Below are 24,750 nucleotides of genomic sequence, written 5' to 3' on the forward strand. Positions count from 1 at the left end.
GAACTCTACTGAAGATGAGATAAATGAAATGCAGTTAAGCAAGTTATCAGAGGTAGAGTTCAGAGCCATGAAAGGAGGAAGTGAAACTGTCATTATTCGCAGATGACATGATATTGTACATAGAAAACCCTAAAGACTACATCAAAAATCTACTAGACTTAAATGAATTTGGCAAGGTAACAGAACACAAAATTAATATCAGAAAATCGACGGCATTCTTATACACCAATAATGAACTCACAGAAAGAGAAACTTAAAAATAATCCAACTTACCATTGCGGCAAACTTAACTAAAGAAGTAAAGGACCTTTTTGCAGAAAACTACAGGTCATTGAAAAAAGAAACAGAGGAAGATATAAAAAAGTGGAAGCACATACCTTGTTCACAGATTGGAAGAATTAACACCATTAAAATGTCCATACTACCCAAAGCAATCTATAGATTCAATGCAATCCCCATCAAAATACCAACAACATATTTCACAGAACTAGAACAAAAACTTCGAAAGTTTATATGGAACCAAAAAGACCCCAAATAGTCACAGTAATCTTGGTTGCAGTTCATCCCCCACCCCACCCCCTGTGTTGGTGTTGTGCAGGTGGAAACCAGTAGACATGTCTCTCACGTCAATGTTTCTCTCTCTCTTTCTTCCTCCCTTTCTCCCTCCCTCTTCCTCCCTCTCTCCCTCCCACTCTGTCTGAAGATAAATGCAAAAAAAAAAAAAAAAAGTCCTCAGGTGAAAATTAAAAAAAAAAAGCTGTGGTACATATATACAATGGAATACTTTGCAGCTATAAGAAAGAAAGATTTCTTATCCTTTGAGACAACATGGAGGGACCTTGAGACTATTATGCTAAGCGAAATAAGCCAATCAGAGAAAAACAAATACCACATGATCTCACTTATTTGTGGAATATAATGAACAAGGTGGACTGATTAATGAAATAGAGCAAGAGACATAAAAAGGAGTATGGTTCAGACTGACAAACCTCAGAGGAGGAGGACGAGGGGGATGGATGAGATGAACCAAAGAACATATAGGCATGCATGCATAACCAATGGACACAGAAAACAATGCTGAGGGTGTTTGAACGGGGGAGAAGGGTGTCTGGGGGGAAGGGGGGAAAAATAACAAAAATAAATTAATAAAATTGGAAAAAAATAAATAAACAAACAAACATAGGCCTGGCCAGTGTGGCTCAGTGGTTGAGCATCGATCCATGCACCAAGAGGTTCCAGTTCGATTCCTGGTCAGGGCACATGCCCAGGTTGTGAACCCAATCCCCAGTTGGTGGTATGCAGGAGGCGGCCAATCAATGTTTTCACTCATCAATGTTTCTATCTCTCTCTCCCTCTCCCTTCCTCTCTCTAAAATCAATAATTTAAAAAAAAAAAATTTTGCCCTGGCCGGTTTGGCTCAGCGGTTGGAGCATCCGCCTGCGGTCTGGAGAGACCTGGGTTCGGTTCCCGCTAAGGGCACGTACTTCGGTTGCAGTTTGTCCCCGGCCCTGGTTGGTCGTGTGGGTGGCAGCCACTCGATGTGTCTCTTCACATCGATGTTTCTCTCTCTCTCTCCCTTCCTCTCTCACTCTATCTGTACAAAAAATGGAAAAATATCCTCGGGTGAGGATAAAAAAATAAAATAAAATAAATAAAAAAAAAAAATTTTTTTTAAAGGAAACAGTATTGTCTTTGCCTCATCTAAGAGCCTACAAGCACTCTGAAGGCAGAAATTAAATATATCTACCCTACCCTTTGGACACGGTTAGGTACACAACATATATTGGTTGAATGAATATAATATATTCATGTTGCCCTATACGGATTCATTATTTCAATATAATTCTGAGCACTTACTGTGTACCAGGTTATATTCTAGATATATCTAAGGCAGGGTACTAGCTATGGGGAGCTAACAGTCACTTAAGGAAACAAACAGTGATACAAATTAATAGTTACAGTGATAAATTGTAATCAATTCTATAATAGAGAAAAGTAACAAAGCAAATAATAACTATTGCCTAAGAAGAAAGGAAGGCTGAGAGAAGTTTCACAGAAAGACTTCTAATTAAAAATAGATGTTCAAGGGCCCAATATGGCTGGAAGTAGTTAAGAATGAGGGCACTCATTCAGACAACCTGGGCCCAATCTGGCTATTATCAGCTATGCAACTTTGAGCAAGGTGTTCCCATTTCTTCATTAGTAAAATGAGGGTAAAAATAGTACCTACCTCAAAGATTGGTTATGAGGATTCACAAGATAATGCATATAAAGTGCTTAGCACTGTGTAACAACCAATACATTTTGGTTGTTATTATTATGATTTATTAAAATATTTATATATGTCTTTATTGATTTTCGAGAGAGAGAGGAAGGGAGAGATAGAAACATCGATGTGAGAGAAAAACATGGATGGACTGCCCTACGCACACGCCCTGCTGGGGATCGAGCTGGCAACGGGGGCATGTGCCCTGGTCGGAATCAAACCAAGACCTCTCCATGGGACAATGGACAAGGCTCAATCCACTGAGCCACATGGGCCAGCTACTATGACATTCTTACTGATGAATAAGAGTCAGCCAGCTACAAAAGAGATTAAAGGAACAAAGAGCATTCAAAATATCTGAGAAACAGTGAAAGTTCAGCCTGTTGGGAAACTTTAAATAACACAAACCCTTCTGAAATAAAAATGCCACCTCCAGATGCCCTCCTTATCCTGTTCCCCCATGGAATTAGTCCTTCTTTTGCACTTTTGGTCTATATTTCTTATGGCTTAAATTCCAGCCTTAAGAAAATTCTAAAGCAATTAGTTGAATGCATTCACATATCTAGGGAGTGCATATAAATAGTCCCACGTTGTGAAAGGATATGACAAAATTCTGCTTAAATCACACTCGAGTTCATGACTATGAGATAGAAAAGATTAAGTCCCATAAAAGAGGTTTTTATAGGAGCCCTGAGAGTTGGTAACTTCTACTTATTTGCTTACATGCTAACTTCTCTTCTAGAATGGAACTAGCCAGAGCACACTAGCCTGTTTTAGACTTGCAATACTAGGCTTAGGAGGCCTATTCATTCATTCAACAATTATTTACCAAGCACTGTTCAAGATCACGAAGTTTAACAGACTTGGTGAAAGAAAATAAACATGTAAACAAACAATGACAATAATCTGTGATCAGTGCTAATGACAGCAATTTAGGCAAATCAACTCAGGGATCCCAGAGGATGCAGCGAGTAAGCACCCACGGGCTGAACGAATGAATAAATCAGTGACCTTACCAAGGAACTCCGTTTGGCGTCACCTATGGCACAACAAGCAGGTACGGGAGACCGAAGCTGCCCAGGATGCCTGGGATTGCTGGCTTTGGCTGCCAACGTCACCTGCACTCGGTCGACACACGTGTACAGAGCACCCACTGTGAGCCAGGCGCGGCGCCAGGGTGACCACAGAGTGGATCCCCAGGGTAAGGTCTTGGGGTTATCCCAGCAGCCTAGAAGAGGAGAAGAAGGCCTCCCGGACGTCACTGCTCAGCAGAATGACACTTCAAAGTCAAAGGCTGAGCCCTGCAACCCACAGGCAATCCACCACCGCGGGATTTGGGGAGGGGGCGGGTCAGCCCTCCCCGAAGCCTCAGCCAGAATCCGGAGGACCCCGCACTCCCCTCTAAGTCCACCCCCAAGCCCAGCCGCGAAGCGAAACTCACCAGAGGCCCCGGTAGCTGTCACCGCGGAGAACCCCTTGCCCTGGCCAAAGTCCAACTTCTGGCAAACCCCCTTACCCTGGCTCAAATCTGCTAGTTCCTTCCTCGTCGCAACCGAACTCGGAGCGTGATGTTATTGAGGAGCAGCTGCCTCCTTCAATCGCCCACTGGAGACTCTCCTGGTGGGCGGGGCCATGTCGGTGTGGGGCGGGACATGCATGCGAAAGTCTCCGCCTTGCTCAAGCTTGGTTGAGAAGTTCACCTGCAGTTGCAGAAGGCAGGCTGTTTAAAAGCGGGCGCCAAAGGTGGCGGGAAACTGCGCCTGTGCGCCCATTGGTGAATTCGTGAGCCAATTACAAAAGAGTTGATTCCGGAGAGGGCGGGCTTATCGGTTGCCTAGAGACGCCCAAGCACTACGCCTCCAGCCTTTAGTAAGGATGAATTGGCCTTGCCCCTTCCCTCACCTGGTGCTGGAGAGTGGTGCGGGGACTCCCCGCGCTTGCCACGCCTAAACCCCAGCACACGGAATCCTTCACTTCCCCGTCGAACTCTTACCTTGGAGTTAGGCTTTCTGATTCTCCAAGGTGCCTCCTTCCCATCACCTAAACAGCTGAGATGTGTTCTAACTTTGTCTTCCTGCTTACTAGGTCCCACTTTGCTTGAATCAGTTTCTTTAATTACTAACTAGGGGCACGTTTTCCCACGTGTTTATTCACTACTTGAATTTCCTTCAGTGTGAATGTTCTTGACACTTAGATGTTAACCTGCCCCCTAAGACAGTGCTGCCCAGTTTGCAGTAAAGCCCCATACTTTATGTTCTTCCCATGGTGAAAAGGGTTCTGGTGAATATCAAGGAGTTGGTAGCAGCAGGTTCACATGTCCTTTTAAGGCTTTCTCATATATGGAGTCAAATGGTTGTTCAAGGCTCTTCATAACCTGGCTAGCTTTCTTCACTACTGTTACAGAACTTCCTTGGGATGTTCTATTCAAGAATTAGATGTAGTTGTCCCAAGGCAGTTTTATTTACTTGCAGCAAGGAAAGGAGACGGGATTCACATTCAAAGCTCTGCTTCTGGGAAGAAGAGGTTTAGCCATTGCTTATAGATACTATTTGGTCAATTTTAAGTTGATTCTTTGCAGTTGGCTACACTTACGTGGTTGAGTTCCTGTCAAGCTCATCCTGCTTACAGCTTCATCTGCAAAATATTGTGCTACATGATGCGATTTAGCAAGATAACATTAGTAAGAACTTACAGACCGTGAGACCCTGTCCTATCTAACACTACCTCACCATCCTATCCCTGTGATACCGACACTGACCCCTATAACTCCATCTGCTAGCCTATTAAGTACATAATTCGTGGCAACAGAGTGAGTGAAATCACTGGCTAAGCTACCTGTGGTTCCTAGGGTGCTTTTACTTTGCTCCAGCAATTTCTTTCATTTGTATTTGCCCTACCTTACTTCTCCACCTACTCAATCTTCAAGAAAGATGAGCACCGCCTTGGTAGCCTTTCATAACTCACACCTCCCTTCCCTGGCAGAAATGATACTTCCCACCTCTGTACTCAGTGTGCTCATCTTATTATAGTTCTAATATCTACTATAATTAGTTGTCTGTTTTACTCAGTCCAATGTTAATATCTTAAAGTACTTATTTTGCTTCTTGGACATCCGACATGCTTCATGGCCCTTGATACAGTCAAAACAAATTTGTTAAATGAGTAAATGAATGGACAAACAAATAACGAAGGGTTTTTGTGCCAGAAAAAGCAAATAAAGGCATTCAGGTAAATGGCAGTTGTTGAAACCTGAGCCAAGGTATCTGTTAGTGAGAACTAGGCTGAGGAACTTGTTAGGCCTCACTGAAGCCCATCAGCAAACTGTGTGTAGCGTCCTGACTAAAGGTTAAGATGGAATGCTATGGTAAGAATGCTAAGTGACCCCGGCCCACAAACAACTTTTTCTTAGAGAGATGAAAGCATAAAAGATGTAAGGAAGAAAAGCTCATGAGGAGACAGTGTTTATGACCCCTTACACAGTGCTTCAGAATTTGGTAAGTTCTTTCACAGACACTAGCTCATTTGGTCCTCATGACACCATCCTGTGAGGGGCTAGGACAGGCATTAGTGTCCCAGTTTACATCAGAAGAAACTGACCAAAAAAATTAAATGACTTGACCATGGCTACACAGCTAATGTGAGACAGAATTTGACCCAACATCTCCAAATCCAGAGCTTGGCACTAAATATAAAATATAAGTGAGATAGCCCTGGCCGGTTTGGCTCAGTGGTTAGAGTGTCGGTCCGCAGACCAATGAGTCTTGGGTTCGGTTCTGATCAAGGGCACGTACCTCGGTTGAGGTTCGTCCCCAGCCCTGGTCAGGGTTGTGTGGGAGGCATTGATATGTCTCACTCATGTCGATGTTTCTCTCTCCCTCTCCTCCTCTCTCTCTCTCCTTCCCACTCTATCTGAAAAAACTAGAAAAATATCCTTGGATGAGGATTTTTAAAAAAAATTATAATATATATATATATGTATGTATGAGAGATATAAGTACATAAGCACATAAGTCACAAAAGATGCAAAATAAAGAATAAATCAGAGCCCCTGGCTCTAAAAATGGATTTGAGTGGAAGTATAGATATATATTATAATCAGTGAAGTTTTCTTGACTGCCTATATCCTGTTTAATTCCTGGCTTAGGTGCCTGGATACAAAGTGTGAGGCAGAGGCAGAAAAAGACAAATACCACATAATCTTACTCATTTGTGGCATATAATGAATATAACAGTCTGAGGAATAGAGTAGGCCCAGAGACGTGGAAGTAGGGTACAGCCTGACAACCCTCAGAAGAGGGAGCAGTGGAAGAAGGATGAGATAAACCACAGAACTTATATGCATGTACGCATAACCAATGGACACGAACAACAAAGCCGGGGACGGGGTGGAGGGAGTCAATGGGGAAAAAAAGGAGAAACATCTGTAACAAAACTAAAATTTAAATAAATAAATGAATAAAACCTATTAAAAAAAAAAAAAAAACAAAGTGTGAGGCAGGACCCCTACCCTCAAGGTACCTACACTCTTTCTGGACTACAATTATACAGTTGAGTATCAACCACATGTTGAGTTTTGTAATAAACTACCAAAGTGCTTTCCACCGTGGCTGTATTAGTTTACATTCTCACCAGGACTGTATTTTGTGATCTACTTTCTCCTCATCCTAGTCAGCATTTAGTGTTGTTGCTGTTTTTCATTTTACCCATTCTGATACGTATGAGGGAATATTTCCTTGTGATTTTAATCTGCATTACCCTACTAGCTAATGATGTTGAACATATTTTCCTGTCCTTATTTGCCATGTCTATATCTTCAGAGAAATATCTGTGGGTTTTTTTGCCCATTTTCTTATTAGACTTTTTACTGTTACATTTTGAAGGGTTTTTTTAAATATATTCTAAATAATAGCCTTTTTTCCAATATGTAGTTCGCAAATATTTTCTCCCAGTCTATTGCTTGTCTGTCATCCTCTTAACAGTCTTTTACAAAAGCAAAATTTTATAATCTTGATGAAGTGCAATATCCCAGGGTTTTTTTCTTGTTTTTTGTTTTTTTTATCCTCACCCGAGGACATTTTTGTATTTATCTTCAGATAGAGCTGGAGGGAGAGAGAGAGGAAGAGAGAGAGAAACATCAATGTGAGAGACACACATCAACCGGCTGCCACCCACACGACCCCAACTGGGGCCGGGGACAAACTGCAACCAAGGTATGAGCCCTTAGTGGGAACCAAACCCGGGACTCTCTGGTCCGTGGGCTGACGCTCTAACCACTGAGCCAAATTGGCCAGGGCTTTTTTTCTTTTTTTTTTCTTTCTTTTTTTTAACCAGTGTTTCTTTTCATGGATCATGTCCAGTCTCAGAACTCTGTGCCTAACCTCTATCTTGAAGATTTGTCCCTAGGGTTTTCTTTCATAAAAGTTTCATAGTTTTACATTTTTCATTCAAGTCCATAATGCATTTGAGTTCATGTTTATGTAAAGTGTGAGATTCATTCTTTTGCCTACAGATGTCCAATTGCTCCAGCACCATCTGTTGAATACTGGCCCTAGCGCCCTTCTGCAGTCACCAAGACTGGCTGAGTCTCTCCATGGTAACCCGTAGCTCCTAAGCAGCCTTTCCACACAGCTCTCTCACCTTCAGTACCGTTCCCGCCCCTCACCCCTCATGGCCCCAAGCTGCACCCTCCCCTGCGGTTTCCCGCTCTGCCCACACCTTTGTCAAACAGAGTCCCTTTATTAAAATCTCAAATTACCCAATTTAGGCAAGCCATCCATTTCCTGTCAGGACCCTGACACATCCCACAAATGACAAATTTCCCAAATCCCAAATATCAGACATATACTGTCAACTGTCACAAAGTAATAATCATTTATTTATTTATTTTTTTGAAAAGTCATTTACAGGTATTTATAGGCAAATGGATTTTCACTGTAAGACAGATGAAGATTAGAGTGTGTCATTAAAGTAGCATGCAATCACACATTTTCTTGGTTGTTCCTTTTTGTTTTATCTGTCTGTGGCATTTGTAAGTGCAGTATTTGCTCATCCAACTCCGATACCATCACAGTCAAAGACTGATTATCCATGTGTGCCTCTCACTCATTTATACTTCCTGCATCTGTTTGCATCAGGAACTCTTTCTTGCTACCTAGTTACACTGCTCAGCCGGACTGAGACCACAGCCCTTCTCTGTCTCTGACAAAGGTGATTAGATCACCCATAAGCTTCTATGATCTCTACCCTCCTGAACACCTTCCGTTAAGCACAGATAATCAAGAACTAAAGTGTATGCAAAATTGATGAAAAATACATTATTTCCTAGTTGTACAAAAGAAAACAAACCTGTCTATGAAATTAATAGCAGAAGAAACAAAGTAAAATGATAAACCTTTTTATAACAATGTTAAGAGTTCAGTATGCTTGATTTCTGATTATTACTATCCAGAAGAAGGTTCCCATATTTTATGTAAAACCTATCAAATATATCACAATTACAAATATTAAGTTGTGTCTACATAGCCAAAATGAATGGAGTTGACTACTGTCCAGATAACTTTATAGTAATGGCCATGTGTCTACTTGTACAAGAAAGTCACAGACTGAAGCAGTTTTCTGCTACTCAACACAACCAAGTCCACCATACTTACTTATATTACTCCAGACTTTCAATTTTTTTGACTGAAAGGCTTGGAGTGTCCACTATCTGAATGTTGATCTCAGTTGTGCTGGTAATTCTGAGTGTAGACACAGACTATAAGAAAATACTTAAGTTTTCACCTTAACTATACAGACTGGTTATCAACACTAGCCCCTAATAAATGGAAATCTTGCTTTTTATAGACTCATCTTATGTTAGAGCTGAAATGGACCTCTGGATTCACCCAGCCCAGCTCTCTCATTGTACAGACAAGGAAATGGGAGTCCAGACAGGTTCAGCAACTTGCTCAAGGTCACAATGATGCCAGCCAGCCCAGCGCTTTGCCCTGCACCACGCTTCTTTATTCCATCAGTCTACATGTGGCAACTCTTCCCAGCCGTTTCACTGACCATGTTTCCTCCCTCCTGCATTCTGGCTGACGTTATCTGGAAGAGGTGTTATGGATACTCGTAGGTGAGAGACTGTCCTTTCCTCGCAACCTATCAGGAGACTGTCTCCCCACACTTCGAAATAAAGTCAGTGTTTTAAATAGCAATGGAACCAATTTGGATATTTAGTATGAAGAACACTGGTTTGTTTGCCATCTTTTAACCCATGTACTCATGAATGGGAGGGATGGAGGGAGAAATATGATGAAATCAGAAGTGACGGACAGATTGGCCCCTTCAGCGTGTGACATGCTGCAGACAGTCCAGATAGCCAAAACTGAGAAACACTTGGCCACACAACCAGGGCCCCACCCTTTACAAATGAGACGAGCCAGTGGAACAGACCTATGCTTCCAGTGGCTTTTGATTTGATTCCACTGGCACAGACACAGTCCAAATTCAATGTCTAACTGACTGTAACATTGCAGAGAAAGTGCTACTAAACAGAAAAATATAATAAAGTCAGTATCCATACAGCAAATTGCTTATTTTTGTAACAAGAAGAAACATTTTTTGGCAAATGGTTCTATAATTATAGAATATGAAGACACTTAGAACTAATCTTCCCAATATGAAAATGTCCCCAAATGATCAAGTTGAAAGGCACATACCACTGCCCTAGCAGTTCATTCAAGTTGTCTTTAGCATGTGAGATTTTAATTGTGCTTTTAGCTTGTTATCAATGCATTATGGCCTTAAAAGTGACATCCGTGCATACATATACTTTCTTTTCAAATGGACCGATCCTCTTTCCCTTCTCTGACTTCCGCTTCCTGAAGATCAGTTTTTGTCAGTCCATGATGGGCTCGGAAAGACGCACTTCATACTTCGTGTTCTACTTTATCTTGAAACCAAGTTTGAATCATCCTTGTGTCCTAGCACAAAATGGAGTTTGGTGAATTATCAGTGTGATGGTGTTCCATATTGTCATTTGTTTAAATGCAAAAGTCCTGGAATAGCATCTTTTCTCACTGGTTGTTTAAGGCTTACTTCGCTTCCAGAAGAGATGATTGGCAAACTATTATCCATGTGGTATCTGATGAGGTGGCCAACATTATCAAATACATGATCCTTGGTCCTCACCTTGAAAAGGAAGAACAAAAGCATTTAGGTTAAATGATTATAATTCTCCTGACAAATGTAAACAATCAGAGAGGGGTGGGAGAAGGCAGACATATCTCTGAAGAAGATAGTTTGCTTAATAAAAGAAGAAGAAGAAGAAGAAGAAGAAGAAGAAGAAGAAGAGGGGGAGGGGGAGGGGGAGGAGGAGGAGGGGGGGGAGGAGGAGGAGGAGAAAAGGACCCTGCTGGTGTGGTTCAGTGGTTGAGCATCGACCCATGAACATGAACCAAGAGGTCGCTGGTCCAATTCCCAATCAGGGCACAAGCCCAGGTTGTGGGCCCGATCCCCAGTAGGGGACATGCAGGAGGCGGCCAACTGATGTTCTCTCTCATCAGTGTTTCTATTTCTCCCTCTCCCTTCCTCTCTAAAAAAATCAATAAAGAAAAAAATTAAAAAGGTACTTTTTAACTCTGTATCCCTCAGTGAACAAATTTTTCATTCCCCAATACCTTTTTAAAACTGTCTCTCCCAGTTAGGAAAATGGCATGCACTTGTCACCCAATCAAATTTGCAATCAATGTCTTTGCCATATTACTGTTTGATATATTCTATCATGTCACCATTCCTATAAATATATTTTTTAATTTTTTAAAAATATTTTTTATTGATTTTTAGAGAGGGGGGCAGGAGATGAAGAGAGAAACATCGATGTGACAGGAGACATCCATCAGCAGCCTCCTGCATGCCCCCCACCGGGGATCGAGTCCACAAGCCAGGCATGTGCCCTGACCAGGAATCAAACTGGCAACCTTATGGTGCAGGGGACAATGCCGAACCAACTGAGCCACACCAGCCATGACTTTAATTTTTTTTATTTATTGATTGATTTTAGAGAGAGAGAGGAAGGGAGAGAAAAAGAGAAATATCGATTTGTTGTTTCACTTATTTATATATTCTTGTATGTGCCCTGATGTGCCCTGACTGGGGATCAAACCCACAACCTTGGCATCTCAAGACAACACTCTAACCAACTGAGCTACCCAGCCAGGGCCTACGCATTGTTGAACTGGGTTTGCTAGTGTTTTGTTAAGGATTTTTGCATCCGTGTTTATCATAGATAATGACCTGTGGTCCCCTCCCCTCCTTCTTTCTTTCTTTCTTTCTTTCTTTCTTTCTTTCTTTCTTTCTTTCTTTCTTTCTTTCTTTCTTTCTTTCTTTCTCTTTTCTTGGTTTTAGTATCAGGATAATGCTGGCCTCATAAAAGGAGTTTGAAAGTGTTTCCTCCTCTTCAATTATTTGGAAAAGTTTAAGAAGGATTGACATGACTTCTTCCTTAAATGTCTGGTAGAATCCACAAATAAGTCATCTGGACCTGGGTGTTTCTTTATTGGAAAGTTTTTGATTACTGATTCAATCTCCTTACTAGTAATTCATCTGTTCAGATTTTCTATTTCTTTATGATTCAATCTCAGTAGACTGTGTTTTTAGGAATTTATCCATTTCTTCTAGGTTATCCAATTTCTTGGCATATAACTGTTCTTGGTAATCTCTTATAATCATTTAATTTCTGTGGCATAAGTTGTTTGTTCATTTGTTGTTTTTGTTTTATAGTGCACATGAGTTAAATCTTACAGTTGTTTCTTTTCCAAATTACTTGTTTCACTTGCTATAATACTCTCAAGATTCATCCATGTTATCGCAAATTGCCATCAGTTGTAATGTCTCCTCTCTGATCTGATTTTACTTATTTGGGTCTTCCTTCTCGTTTTCTCAGCTAACCTAGTTAAAGGCTTGTCAATTTTGTTTACCTTTCAAAAAACCAATTCATAGTTTTGTAGACTTTTCCTATTGTTTTGCTAGTCTTTTTCATTTATTTATTCTCTAATATGAATTATTTCCTTTCTTCTGCTAATTTTAGGCTTAGCTTGCTCTTCTTTCTCCAGTTCCTTGACATGTAAAATTAGGATGTTTATTTGAGAGCTTTCTTTTTTTTTTTCAATGTAGGTATTTATTACTATCAACTTCCTTTATATTGCTTTTGCTGCACCCCCTAGTTTTTGTTATGCTGTGTTTTCATTTTAGCTTGTCTCCAGATATTTTCAAATTTCTCTTTCACTTCTTTGGTTGTTCAAGAGTGTGTTGTTTAATTTCCACATATTTATAAATATTGTTGTTTTCTCTCTGCCATTAATTTCTACTTTCATCCCACTGTGATTGGAAAAGATACTTGGTAGGATTTCAATCTTATTAAATTTATTAATACTTGTGCCCTGGCCAGTTTGGCTCAGAGGTTAAAGAGTCAGCCCGTGGACCAATGAGTCGCAGGTTCAATTCTGGTCAAGGGCACGTACCTCGGTTGCGGTTCATCCCCAGCCCTAGTTGGGGTTGTGCAGGAGGCAACCAGTTGATGTGTCTCTTTCACGTCGCTGTTTCTCCCTCTCTCCCTCTCTCTCTTCCTCCCACTCTATCTGAAGATAAATAGAAAAATATGCTCAAGTGAGGATTTAAAAAAATCAACTTGCTTTGTGAGCTAACAAATAATCTATCCTAGGATTTGTGACCTAACATATTAATGTTACAAATGTGCTTGAGAAAATTGTGTATTCTGCATGTGTTGGGTAGAATGTTCTGTATATGTCTGTTAGGGTCATCTGATCTATAGTACTGTGCAAGTCCTCTGTTTCCTTGTTGATCTTCTGTGTGGATGTTCTACCCATTATTGAGGGTGTAGGACACTGAGATCCCCGAGTGTTTTTCCATCTATTTCTCCCTCAGCTGTGTCATTGTTTGTGTCATATATTTGGGTGCTCCACTGTTAGGCACATATATGATGATAACTGTTATATCTTTCTAGTGAGTTGATCCTTTTATCATTATATAATGTTATTCTTTGTCTCTTTTGACAATTTTTCACTTAAAGTCTACTTTGTGTGATATAAATATGGCCACCCCTGCTCTCTTTTGGTTATCATTTGCATGGAATATCTTTACCTATATTTTTTAAATATTTGTTATTTATTTATTTGTTTGTTTGTTTATTTATTTTTAGAGAGAGAGAGATAGAAATATCAGTGTGAGACAGAAACATCAATCAGCTGCCTCCTGCATGCCCCCCAATGGGGACTGAGCCCATAACCCAGGCATGTGCCCTGACTGGGAACTGAACTGGGACCTCTCAGTCCAGGGGACAATGCTCAATCCACTGAGCCACACCGGCTGGGCTCTTTACTTATCTTTTCACTTTCATCTATGTGTGTACTTAAATTTAAAGCAAGCCTCTTACAGAAAGCATATAGTTAGAACTTTTTAATCCATTCAACTGTTCTACATCTTTTGATTAGAGAGATTAAACCATTTACAATTAAAGTAATTATTGATAAGGACTTACTATTACCATTTTGTTGGTTTTAGTCCAGTATCATTTCTGTCTACGGGCATCCTCCACTCCAGCCATACATTTTTTTTTTTTAATTCCTCACCTAAGGAGATTTTTCTACTTATTATCAGATAGAGTGGGAAGAAGGGAGGGGGAGAGAGAAACATCGATGTGATAGAGCCACATCAACTGGTTTCTTCCCTCACAACCCGACCAGGGATGGGGACAAACCACAACTGAGGTATGTGCCCTTGACCGGAATCAAATCCGTGACCCATTGGTCCGCGGGCCAACGTTCTAAAGGCTGAGCCAAACCAGCCAGGCTCCAGCAATACATCTTTCATTGGCTTAATGGCATTCCATTGCTCTGTCCGCTCCTCTGGCTCCTTTCCTGCTCTCCAAATGCTCCCCCTTTTAAGATCATGCCCTCTTTCATCTTAATGTCAGACCCTGCAAGAGGCTTCCTGTGGGCCCCGCCTACAGCACTCCTCTGTCCTGAGAAACACCGTAACATTCTAGTTGAACTATTTATGTCATTCATCCTTATAATTAGTTATCATTCTATTTTATGGAATGATAAGCACTCTGAGAGAAAGGACTAAGTATGTGATACCAAGCAAAGTCAACTGTGAGTTCCTGTGCTTCCATGTAGGTATTCATTTAATTCACTGAATGGAATTGCGAGGGGCAGAAAAAGGTTATCCTCTACTTCCTCCTACAGGGGTGCTCCTACCAAACCCCTCCACCAACCTCTATTTAGGACTTGCTGCTCCAGCTGGAGGGCTCAAGAAAAAGTAAACCCTTAGCCTTGAACACTCTCCAACAACGTCAGGTTTGGGGCCTGTCGTTCAGAGTAACCTCCGTTACAGCATCCTGGAAGGACTATCATGAGAAGTCAACAATACCTTGCCTTCAGGATCCACCAGCAGAAGATGTTTTGCCTGGCCTCCCTGCAGTCCACTCAGCACGTACTGGCCGGGAGATGTTGCACTCTCTCGGACCAAAAAGTCCCCATCCTTCACCAAGAGGCTCTCGGCTGCCTTCCTGCTCAGCTTGCCATGGTAGCAATCTTCATTCCGCAGCTGCTGCTTAATGTGTGGCAAAGAATGTGAGCTGGCACATTCTTTGTGAGCCGTGGCACCTGGCTGCACCGTTTCTGGTGCTTCTGAAGCCAAAATACAAAAAGAGACATCACCAAGTTACCTCTTCATACATCCATTTATTCAGTCATGCATTCACTCAGCGAATATAACTTGAGGCCCTACTATGTGCCAGGCACTATTTGCCATCAGTTGTAATGTCTCCTCTCTGATCTGATTTTACTTATTTGGGTCTTCCTTCTCGTTTTCTAGTTAAAGGCTTGTCAATTTTGTTTACCTTTCAAAAAACCAATTCATAGTTTTGTAGACTTTTCCTATTGTTTTGCTAGTCTCTTTCATTTATTTATTCTCTAATATGAATTATTTCCTTTCTTCTGCTAATTTTAGGCTTAGCTTGCTCTTCTTTCTCCAGTTCCTTGACATGTAAAATTAGGATGTTTATTTGAGAGCTTTCTTTTTTTTTCAATGTAGGTATTTATTACTATCAACTTCCTTTATATTGCTTTTGCTGCACCCCCTAGTTTTTGTTATGCTGCGTTTTCATTTTAACTTGTCTCCAGATATTTTCTAATTTCTCTTTCACTTCTCTGGTTGTTCAAGAGTGTGTTGTTTAATTTCCACATATTTATAAATATTGTTGTTTTCTCTCTGCCATTAATTTCTACTTTCATCCCACTGTGATTGGAAAAGATACTTGGTAGGATTTCAATCTTATTATTATATTTACATAATGCTGTTTCTGGAACAAATGGGGTTTTTGGTTTCAGAACTTGCAACAGGCTCTAATTTAATGGTAGATCTAAACACTGCCTTTGGCTTCTGTTACCAGGAAAGGCTTGCCCAAGGGCAGGAGTTTTTCTTTCAGATGAGAAATAGAATTGACCCATGAGAAATGCTGTTATAACTGCAACAAGAGGTTTTTACATCCCAGGGGCTGTATGTTGAAGAGAAAGAAGTTTATGCTGTATCTGCATTACAGATAACTTTTAAGACTTTCCCAAATTCTTTGAAAATGTCTACAGTAACTATGGGTGATGCCAGATTTTTTTAGCATTTAGCTTTAGAAAATAACCACAAATTACTAATGTGCTTCGGAGATCTTCTAACCCAATACTTCAAAGCTATGCTGAGCCTCACAGTATTCCTATTAAATGACTACTCTGCTGGTCGAGTCATTCACTTGCCATTCGAGTATTCATTGCCTGGACAAAACAGTCAATCGAGTAAAAGAAAGCAAAGCATCAGGGAGGCGCAGCCTGAGACAGCTCCCCAGTCTCTGCAGAATAAGTGTTATCCAGAGTCGAGAACACTGGGGATGACAAGATACATCCAGATAGCACTTAATAATGCTATTGAAACTCTTAGTGGTAATAATTATTGTGTAGTTTCCATTTATCAAGTATGACAGGCACTGCTCAATGCTTTTGTTTGACTCTCAAAATCAGATAGGCAAGGAGATGGATCTTTACAAAGGTTAGATGACTTATGCAAAGTCGCACTGCTAATATGTTGTAGATCTGAGATTTGACACAGGTCTGATTCCAAAGCCCGGGTTATTAATCACCACCCTGAGGCCCTGCCTTGCCTTGCCTTGCATGTGAAAATCTTTCCATTTGCACTACTGGTCTAGCCATTCCACCTCTGTGATGCCCACAAAGGTCCTTAGAAGATAACAAGGCTGTCAGGATGATATGCAGCATCTCCAGAAGTATTAACATAAAATTCTTACATCTGAATCCATGTAAAAGTCAAATGTTCATTCCGGCAAAGTTACCAGGAAATTAACCACAGAAGTCAGACATTGTCTTTTTTTTTTTTTTTTTATCTTTATTGTTGGATGTAAAATGTATTACAGATGTTCCACATTTTTCCCCCATTAACCCCCTCCTCCCCACACCCGCCCCCCTCCCACCTTTTCCCACACTATTGTCTGTGTCCATTGGTTATGCATATAAGTTCTTTGGTTTATTTCTTCCCATCCCCCCCAACCCCTTTCCCTTTGAGGTTTGTCAGTCTACCAATGAATTTGTGCTTCTTAATCCCTTCGCCTTTTTCACCCATTCCCCCAACCCCCCTCCCAACTGGCAACCAACAAAATGTTCTCTGTATCTTTGAGAATGTTTCTGTTCTACCTGTTCATTTTGTTTGTAGATTCCATTGTTGATAGATATGTATTCATTGCCATTTTGTTTGTTCATATATTTTCTCTTTTTCTTCAAAAAGACCCTTCATCATTTCATATAATAACGGTTTGGTAGTGATGAACTCCTTTAACTTTTTCTTGTCTGGGAAAGTTTTTATATGGCCATCGATTCTAAATGACAACTTTGCAGGATAGAGTAATTTTGGTTGTAGGTTCTTGGTTTTCATCACTCTGAATATTTCTTGCCACTCCCTTCTGGCCTGCAAAGTTTCTTTTGAGAAATCAGCTGACAGCCTAATGGGAACTCCCTTGTAGGTAACTAGCTGCCTTTCTCTTGCTGCTTTTAAGATTCTCTCTTTGTCTTGAACCTTTTGCATTTTGATGATGATGTGTCTTGGTGTGGGCCTCTTGGGGTTCATCTTGTTTGGGACTCTCTGTGCTTCCTGGACTTGTATGTCTGTTTCCTTCACCAAGTTAGGAAAGTTTTCTGCCATTATTATTTCAAACAGGTTTTCGATTTCTTGTTCTCACTCTTCTCCTTCTGGCACCCCCAAGATGCGAATGTTGGCATGCTTGAAGTTGTCCCAGAGGCTCCTTACACTATCCTCATTTCTTTGGATTCTTTTTTCTTTTTGCTGTTCTGATTGGGTGTTTTTTGCTTCCTTATATTCCAAATCTATGGTTTGCTCCTTGGATTTACATACTCTATTATTGAAGCTGTGTAAATTATTCTTTATTTCAGTTAATGCCTCTTTCAATTCTAACTGTGTATCCATGATTTCTAACTGGTCCTTTTTTATGCTCTTGAGGCCCTCCCTAAGTTCACTGAGGTTCTCACTAAGTTCATTGAGCATCCTTATAAGCAGTATTTTGAACTTAGTATCTGTTAGGTTGCTTATCTCCATTTCGCTTAGTTCTTTTATTGGGGTTTTGTTCTGTTCTTTCATTTGGGACCTGTTTCTTTGTCTCCTCATTTGGGCTGCCTCCCTGTGTTTGTTTCAGTGTATTACTTAATGAGAGGTATGGGGCTCGCTGAGACCAGATGCTGCTCGTTTGAAAGAATTTAGGAAAAGCCTGAAGCAGGATCCAAGACAGGCCAATCCTATGGTTAAGCAAGTGGCAACAGCTTGGGTGGGCTTGAAAGTTGGGTGGGGTGGGGCGGGGCCTCAGGGAGTCAGCAGGGCGGGGCTACCAGTGTGAGCCAGGTTGCTGGAGTCCCAGATATGGCGACTGTCTGCCGCCCCCTGGAAGGGCTCACCAAAGGAACAAAGGCCTCTTACAGCACGTTTGTCCCGGAGAAAGCCCCCTCTCCAGCCCTCGCTCCAGTGGCAAACCGCTCAGTCCTTCCCTGTATGTCTCTGGTGCCCCTTGAGCTGCCTCCCCTCCAAGCTTAGAGGGAGAGAGTCCGACAAGTCCGTGCGCGGGCCCTTTAAGGAGCTGCCTGGGGCTCCAGCCGCTTCAGCTTCCCTGAGCCTCAGTTCCTGCTGGTTTTTCCAGCCAGAAGTTATGGGGATTCTCTTCCTGGCACTGGAAACCTGAGCAGGGCACCTGGTGTGGGACGGGGACCCCTCAGTCCTCAGGAAGGACCTTCCCAGCCGCGGGAGCCTCCAGATTTTTATCTACCACACGTGGGTGTGGGACCAGCCCGTCGGGCGGCCGCCCCTCCTACCAGTCTGGATGTGGCTGCTGCTTTAATTCCGTAGTTGTAGGGCTTCCATTCAGCTTGATTTCAGGTGGTTCTGAATGATGGTTGTTCTGTAGTTTAGTTGTAACTTTGATGTGGTTGTGGGAGGACGCGATACCGCGTTTACCTACCCGCCATCTTGACCGGAAGTCAGGCTTTGTCTTTTTTAATGCAAAGGATGTTTTGCATAAAAACCAGCCTTCACCTTTATAAATGCAAAGGAGTGTTTACAAGTCCTTATGCAAGGACCACACAAATGAAAAAATCCTCTGGATTCTGAGACTTACAATTTATACAAAACAATCCTATGAAGTCACTGATATAGGAAACCAGTGCCCTAAGGACACAATCCAGTTCTTCTGTTAATAATGTTAGTTTCATCCCTGCTTAAGAACTTCTCTACCTAACACAATTATAATGCAGTACTCACAAACTTATCTTTTTAAAATATCTTCAGTCTATATCTAGTGTCTATAAATATTCTCCCCTACAATCAAGTCTTTCTATAGTTGCCGGAAAAAGCCTGAAGTAATGTGTCTAGAGTTGATGTATAATATTTGTAGGAGCTCCTAGTGCCACCTGCTTTCAGGCATACAGGGAACTTCTGATGAGTAGCTATGTGTGTGTTTATGTTTGTGAGAACGTGTCTGTGCAAGTGTAGAGAGAAGCATATGTGCGTGGCACACAGATCTTGGTGCATGATGGCTTTTGGTTTATTCCGAGAGTGTGGTGGAGAGCTTTTGGACAAGGATGCAACAAAAGAAAAAGAGACCTTATATCATCTTGAAAAGAGGAACAGATCATGGGCCAGCTAGAGGATCTGGACAATATTTTCCCAATGATTTCCCAAATTAGCACAAGGAGAAGCTACACTGTGCTAAGAGATTTCAACCATCCAAACATTTACTAAAAATCTAATTCTACTAAAAGAGACTATCTCACAGACTTTTGTACATTTTTGTTTTGATTTTAAAAGTAACACTTGCTAATCCTTTTAAATCTTGGGAAAACAAAGAAAAGTAATCACCTACAGTCCTGTCACCAGCCATAATCACTCTCAACGTGGTGGTGCGTTATTTGCTATCGTGGTCCTTTCCTTTTACAACATTAACTTTGAGAAAGATAATCATAATTTAAATACAGTTACTTATTTGTAATTTCCATACACTATTTAATAAATTATTGACTTGCTATATTTTCTCAAAAGTAGTGAAGGTTAAGGAAACCCACTCTGGATTTAACTGAGACCAAAAAAAGAACAAAGGGACAGGAGCCATGGAAGGAAGTAACCTCATGTCATCATGGAGTTCTCATTAGCAACTGAAGACATAGTGTTCACAATCAGAACTTCATGAAAGCACATGATAGATATGAATATCCACACCCACATGCATCTGATGGGCAAAATCTCTGAAAAAGGGAATATAGCTTAAAAAAGGAGAAAAAAATCTGACATACAAAGTCTAGAATAAACCATTGCAAGTGATGCTGATGAGAGGGAGGATGACACATTTAAAGAAACAAAACCTGCCTTGGCCAGTTTGGCTCAGTGGTTAGAGCACCATCCCGTGGACCAATAACTCCCAGGTTCGATTCTGGTCAAGGGCACGTGCCTCTGTTGTGATTTGTGCGGGAGGCAGCCACTCAGTGTGTCCCTTTCACGTCACAATGTTTCTCTCTCTCCCTCTCTTCCTCTCTTTTCCTCCCACTCTATCTGAACAAAAATGAAATAGTGTCCTCGGGCGAGGATTAAAAAAAAAAGAAGAAGAAGAAAAAGAAACAAAACCAATGTGAACTGTGAAGATAGCATCTTGATGTATTCAGTTTTTTAAAAACACATGTAAATTAATGTTTTGATAATATTGATTATTATATTATCAAAGGACTGGAAAAAATTGTTTATAGAATTTAAAAATGTATACAAAAGTCAGGATAGCAGATAGCCACATACCTACAGATAAAATTAGAAGAGGGATACAAACTTGCAAGAAGAGTATCTGGGTTAGGGGACAATCCCCAGGTTTCTGTTACGGGAAGGAAAGCCTACCCTTTCTCCCCACATGTTATAACAACTCCACCTCTGACTCAGGAAGACCATCAGTAGTGAATTCTCTTTATTCATGTAGTTATATTTTATCAAGCTGCCATGAACACTGAATGAGGGAAAAGTGAACCACTGTCCCTAGGGGATATGCAGGGCGAAGTTCCTCCCAGCCTCAAGTCACAGCATTTTCATCAGTCATACAGAACCTTGTTTTACGTGTGTTTCTGTTTGAAGACACCTTATGTAGCAGATATTGCTGGTTCATTAACACTGAATCATGGCCACAGCACTGTAACTCTCCTGAATGAAGCCTGTCTAACACACATGTTTTCTTGGGAAGGCACGACACAGCCTTCCTGAGCTTAAGACTGCTAGAGAGAACTTCAGCACACTCGGAGGCCATTTTAAACAGCAGAACCATGGAGAAATAGCACAAAATGTGAACAACATGGCACTACATGGACAGGACAAGGCATCCTCCAGGCAGCAAGAAAGAATAAAGAATATTATGGGTTGGTTCATGCAAAACTGACTCTAAGTGAATAAAGCAAAATCCTACTGTTTTTTGGTAAATTACACTGCCTAAGAAATGACAGTCTCTTCTGGTCTCTGGCTGCTGAGCCGTTAAAGCAGACGCCAATCTCTCCAGCCCACACCAACAAGAAATAGGCTGTAAAGGCTGTGAAGCCCCCAAGAAAGGCACATTGTCCACTTTAGATGTACACGTGGAGGACAATGGCAGGAACATCCCAGAAGGCACAGCCGCAGCCCACGGGTAACAGCAGACAAGGAGGTCTTCTCCTAGAGCAAATCATCTTCTCCCCCTTCCAGCTCAGGGGCCTTCACAAATCCTGCCTGGAAAGATGCAGTAATCACCAGAACCAGTGACCGCTGTGCATTTCGCATGCTTCCCTTTTGTAAACACGAGTTTGCATGGTGGTTATCTTATTCCAATTCCACCAGTAATATTGGTTGTGGCAAATTATAAGAATCCCTATCTAAGCTTGATGGAGGGAACTCACATCACCCAGCTGTCATGGACTTTTAAGCTAGATGCTGTGATCAGACGGGGTATTTGCAATGTGTTCCTGTGGGAGAGGGCTAAGATGCTCCATGTGAAAAGAGCCCATGGACACTGGGGTGGCAGAAAGGTAACAGAGACAGAGATTCATCAATATCTATTCTCCCTCTCATTACATGACGGTTTTAGCTAGGCGGATGGTCACTCAGCTATAGCAGGACTTATTTACCTTCTACCAATGGCAGGAATGATGATATGGATTAATTTTGCCTTTTCACATTATTAAATTGTTTATGGCAAAAGGCAACATTTCTCTGCTTGAGTTATGAACATTTTTAACATCAAAAACTTGATTATAAAGGAACTGCAGCTGAGAACAAGAAACACAACAGATCGCCCGATTTGGGCCATCTCTCTAATATGTTGCTGCTCTGAACAGTCCATGACATAGAAGCTATCAAGTGCATAGTCTTATAAAGTTACTTTTAAAACCTGAGGTCCACACACTTTTTTCCAAAAAGCTGTCCCTCTAACAAATATTACCTTATCCACCCAGGATGCTCTCCAAGGTAGTTCAGTTCATTCTAGGAGTCTGCTATCATTGCGAATCCCATTATCCATGGCACAAGATGCCCTCTGTGATGGACACATGTACACTACCCAGATTCCCCCTCAGGGAAGGACCAAGTGCCCCCAGTGTCAGCAGCCAATCTCCAGCTAACCATTCCCTGAGGGTCTGCCCCTGTGCAGAGAGCACCCTGCCCTCAGGCAAGCCCTCGTGTGGTCTACATCCAAAGACTGAGAGAAGTGGGCCCAGTGTGGGGCAACTCTGATCGGCCCATATGCTCTGCAGAGCTGGCTGTTGTCAGACCTGCATGGTAGCTCCATCTCTCCCCTGCCCAAGCCCGCTTGCTGCACGTCCCTTCCTGACCATTGATCCCAATAAAGACGCCACATGACAAGCCCTATCTCAGTGTCTGCTGACAAAGAACCCAATAGGGATCCTTGGGAGCTGAGAATGACCTTGGAAAGCTTGTAAGAAGATGGCCCATTTGCCAACCGGCTGGCGATGAGGACCTCTGTTTCTCAGTCCAGAGAGTTAAGGTGATCTGGTGAAGCCAAAGTTTAAATTCCTTTACATTTCATTTTAAATTTCACCTTGCCATCTGGCCACACAAGCTGTAGAGCTGCCCTCGGCCATTCCAGAAGGGCTCCCAGGGCCAGGGAACGGGCTTGTTCAGCGACAGTTCCCCACCCTTGCAATGAACCACATTTGACACCAAGCCAATCTCTGAACCCAACAAGCTTCGATATTTTATAAAAAGCATGTTTTGTTTATTTATTTTTCAGTTGATTGTAGGCTTTTGGCTAGTTTTTGCTTTTGTTTATTTATATTCCTGTTTCTGCATTTATCCCTGGAAGCAACTGGCAAGAAAGTGATGTATTTTAAGATTAAGTAAAATCTTATTGTTTTCACTCATGGTATATGGTTTTAAAAAGGAGCCATCTTATTTTAGTGCTGTATAGATGACTTACCAAGGGGTTTTGAAATGAATAAAATTAACACCATCATAAACAGAACCAAAATCATGGTGTTTGTTCCTCATGCAAACCAACAGGTTCAGAAGCACCTCCTGGCTTTGAGGTCCTTCTCTCAGCAAGAGCACACAGCAGAAATCACACGTTGGGAGTCAGTTTAAAGTATGTGAAAGATTATTCACAAACACCCAAACCTTGAAATCCATTAGCATCTGTACAATGTTCTGTTAATAACTATGTTATTAACAGTTATTGTGGTGAGGGTTTGAGGTAAGAAAGACCCCTTTTAGTTCCAGAAAATGAGGCCAAGGAAATAGCCATCTTTAAGATGAGTTAGGTAGTGAGTTGAATAGTAACCCCAAAAGGATAGGTTCAAGTCCTAACCCCTTATGCCTGTGGATGTGACCTAATTTGGGAAAAGGGTCTCTGCAGATGCCATTAATGACCTCGAGATGAGATCCTCCTGGATTTAGGTGGGCCATAAGTTCAGAGACTGTTGTCTTATAAGAGACAGAGAGGGAGATTGGAGACACAGGGGTGGAGGCCATGTCAAGACAGGCAGAGGTTGGAATGATGTGTCCACAAGCCAAGATACTAGAAGGGCAGGGAACAGATTCTTCTCCAGAACTTTCAGAAGGAGCCAACCCAGCTAACATCTTCATTTGGGGTTTCTGGCCTCCAGAACTGTGAAACAATACATTTCTGTTGTTTTTAGACACCCCAGTTGTGGTAATCTGTTACAACTCCCACAGGAAACTCATAGACAGAAAGCAACTACTCACTCTCATGGTGCCATGGGCTCCCCGGCAGCTGGGCTGGGCTCTGATTTCGGGCAGAGCCGAGAGCACAGTGAAGGGCCTGCGTGTTGATGTAGCAGGGGTCGTCAAAGAGATCCCCTCGACCGGTGTGCTGCATTAACGAGGCGTCTCTCTGGGCCTGTGTCGCTCTCTCATGGGCATTACCTGCAGCGATTAGTCGTGATCAGTGTCTCATGTTCTGCTTTGCAAACAGTAACTAAAACCACATTTGAGTGTAGAACTGCTAGGAAGTGAAAAGCCACCCCATCCCCTCCAAGAAATGAATACTGACTTTTAGATTTGACTTGTAAAAATAAGATAAGCTCCCTTTTGAGGAAAAGCTCCCCCTCGTTGGTCTCCCCACCCCACTGCTTCAGACAGAAAAGGAGCAGGAAGAACTCAAAGAAGAACAGGCAGGGAGGAAAAGGGCCGACTGCCCAGCCCACAGCACAAACCCGCAGACAACACTGCTCAGAGCTGCAGCCCAGGAGTCGAGAACACACACGCCACATGGACCTTGAGTATCAATGATTTAAGCTCCTTTCCAAAAAAACTCACTGCTTGATTTAAATTATGAAGAGCAGGAAGTCTCTCTCCTCCCCATGCCCAAGGTCTTGCTCTGCCCAGCT

The 24,750-nt window shown here is 41.8% G+C and overlaps 2 protein-coding genes across 2 annotated transcripts in view; both read right to left on the bottom strand.

Moving 5' to 3' along the window:
* The window catches only part of CEP152 (centrosomal protein 152), a 91,139-nt gene extending 87,316 nt beyond the window's left edge, over positions 1–3,823 (bottom strand). Inside the window, exons 1-2 of the mRNA XM_036273957.1 lie at positions 3,708–3,823; positions 3,283–3,494 (exon numbers count right to left, since the gene is read on the bottom strand). The gene's annotated coding sequence lies outside the window, so the exon portion shown is untranslated. The remainder of the gene's footprint in view (positions 1–3,282; positions 3,495–3,707) is intronic.
* Positions 3,824–8,118: 4,295 nt separating this feature from the next.
* The window catches only part of SHC4 (SHC adaptor protein 4), a 115,534-nt gene continuing 98,902 nt past the window's right edge, over positions 8,119–24,750 (bottom strand). Inside the window, exons 10-12 of the mRNA XM_036263960.1 lie at positions 24,107–24,286; positions 14,699–14,958; positions 8,119–10,438 (exon numbers count right to left, since the gene is read on the bottom strand). Of these exons, the coding sequence (XP_036119853.1) occupies positions 10,283–10,438; positions 14,699–14,958; positions 24,107–24,286 (596 nt within the window). The 3' untranslated portion in view covers positions 8,119–10,282. The remainder of the gene's footprint in view (positions 10,439–14,698; positions 14,959–24,106; positions 24,287–24,750) is intronic.

The sequence above is a fragment of the Molossus molossus genome, unplaced genomic scaffold, assembly GCF_014108415.1.
Source record: "Molossus molossus isolate mMolMol1 unplaced genomic scaffold, mMolMol1.p scaffold_m16_p_1, whole genome shotgun sequence".
NCBI classification, from domain to species: domain Eukaryota; kingdom Metazoa; phylum Chordata; class Mammalia; order Chiroptera; family Molossidae; genus Molossus; species Molossus molossus.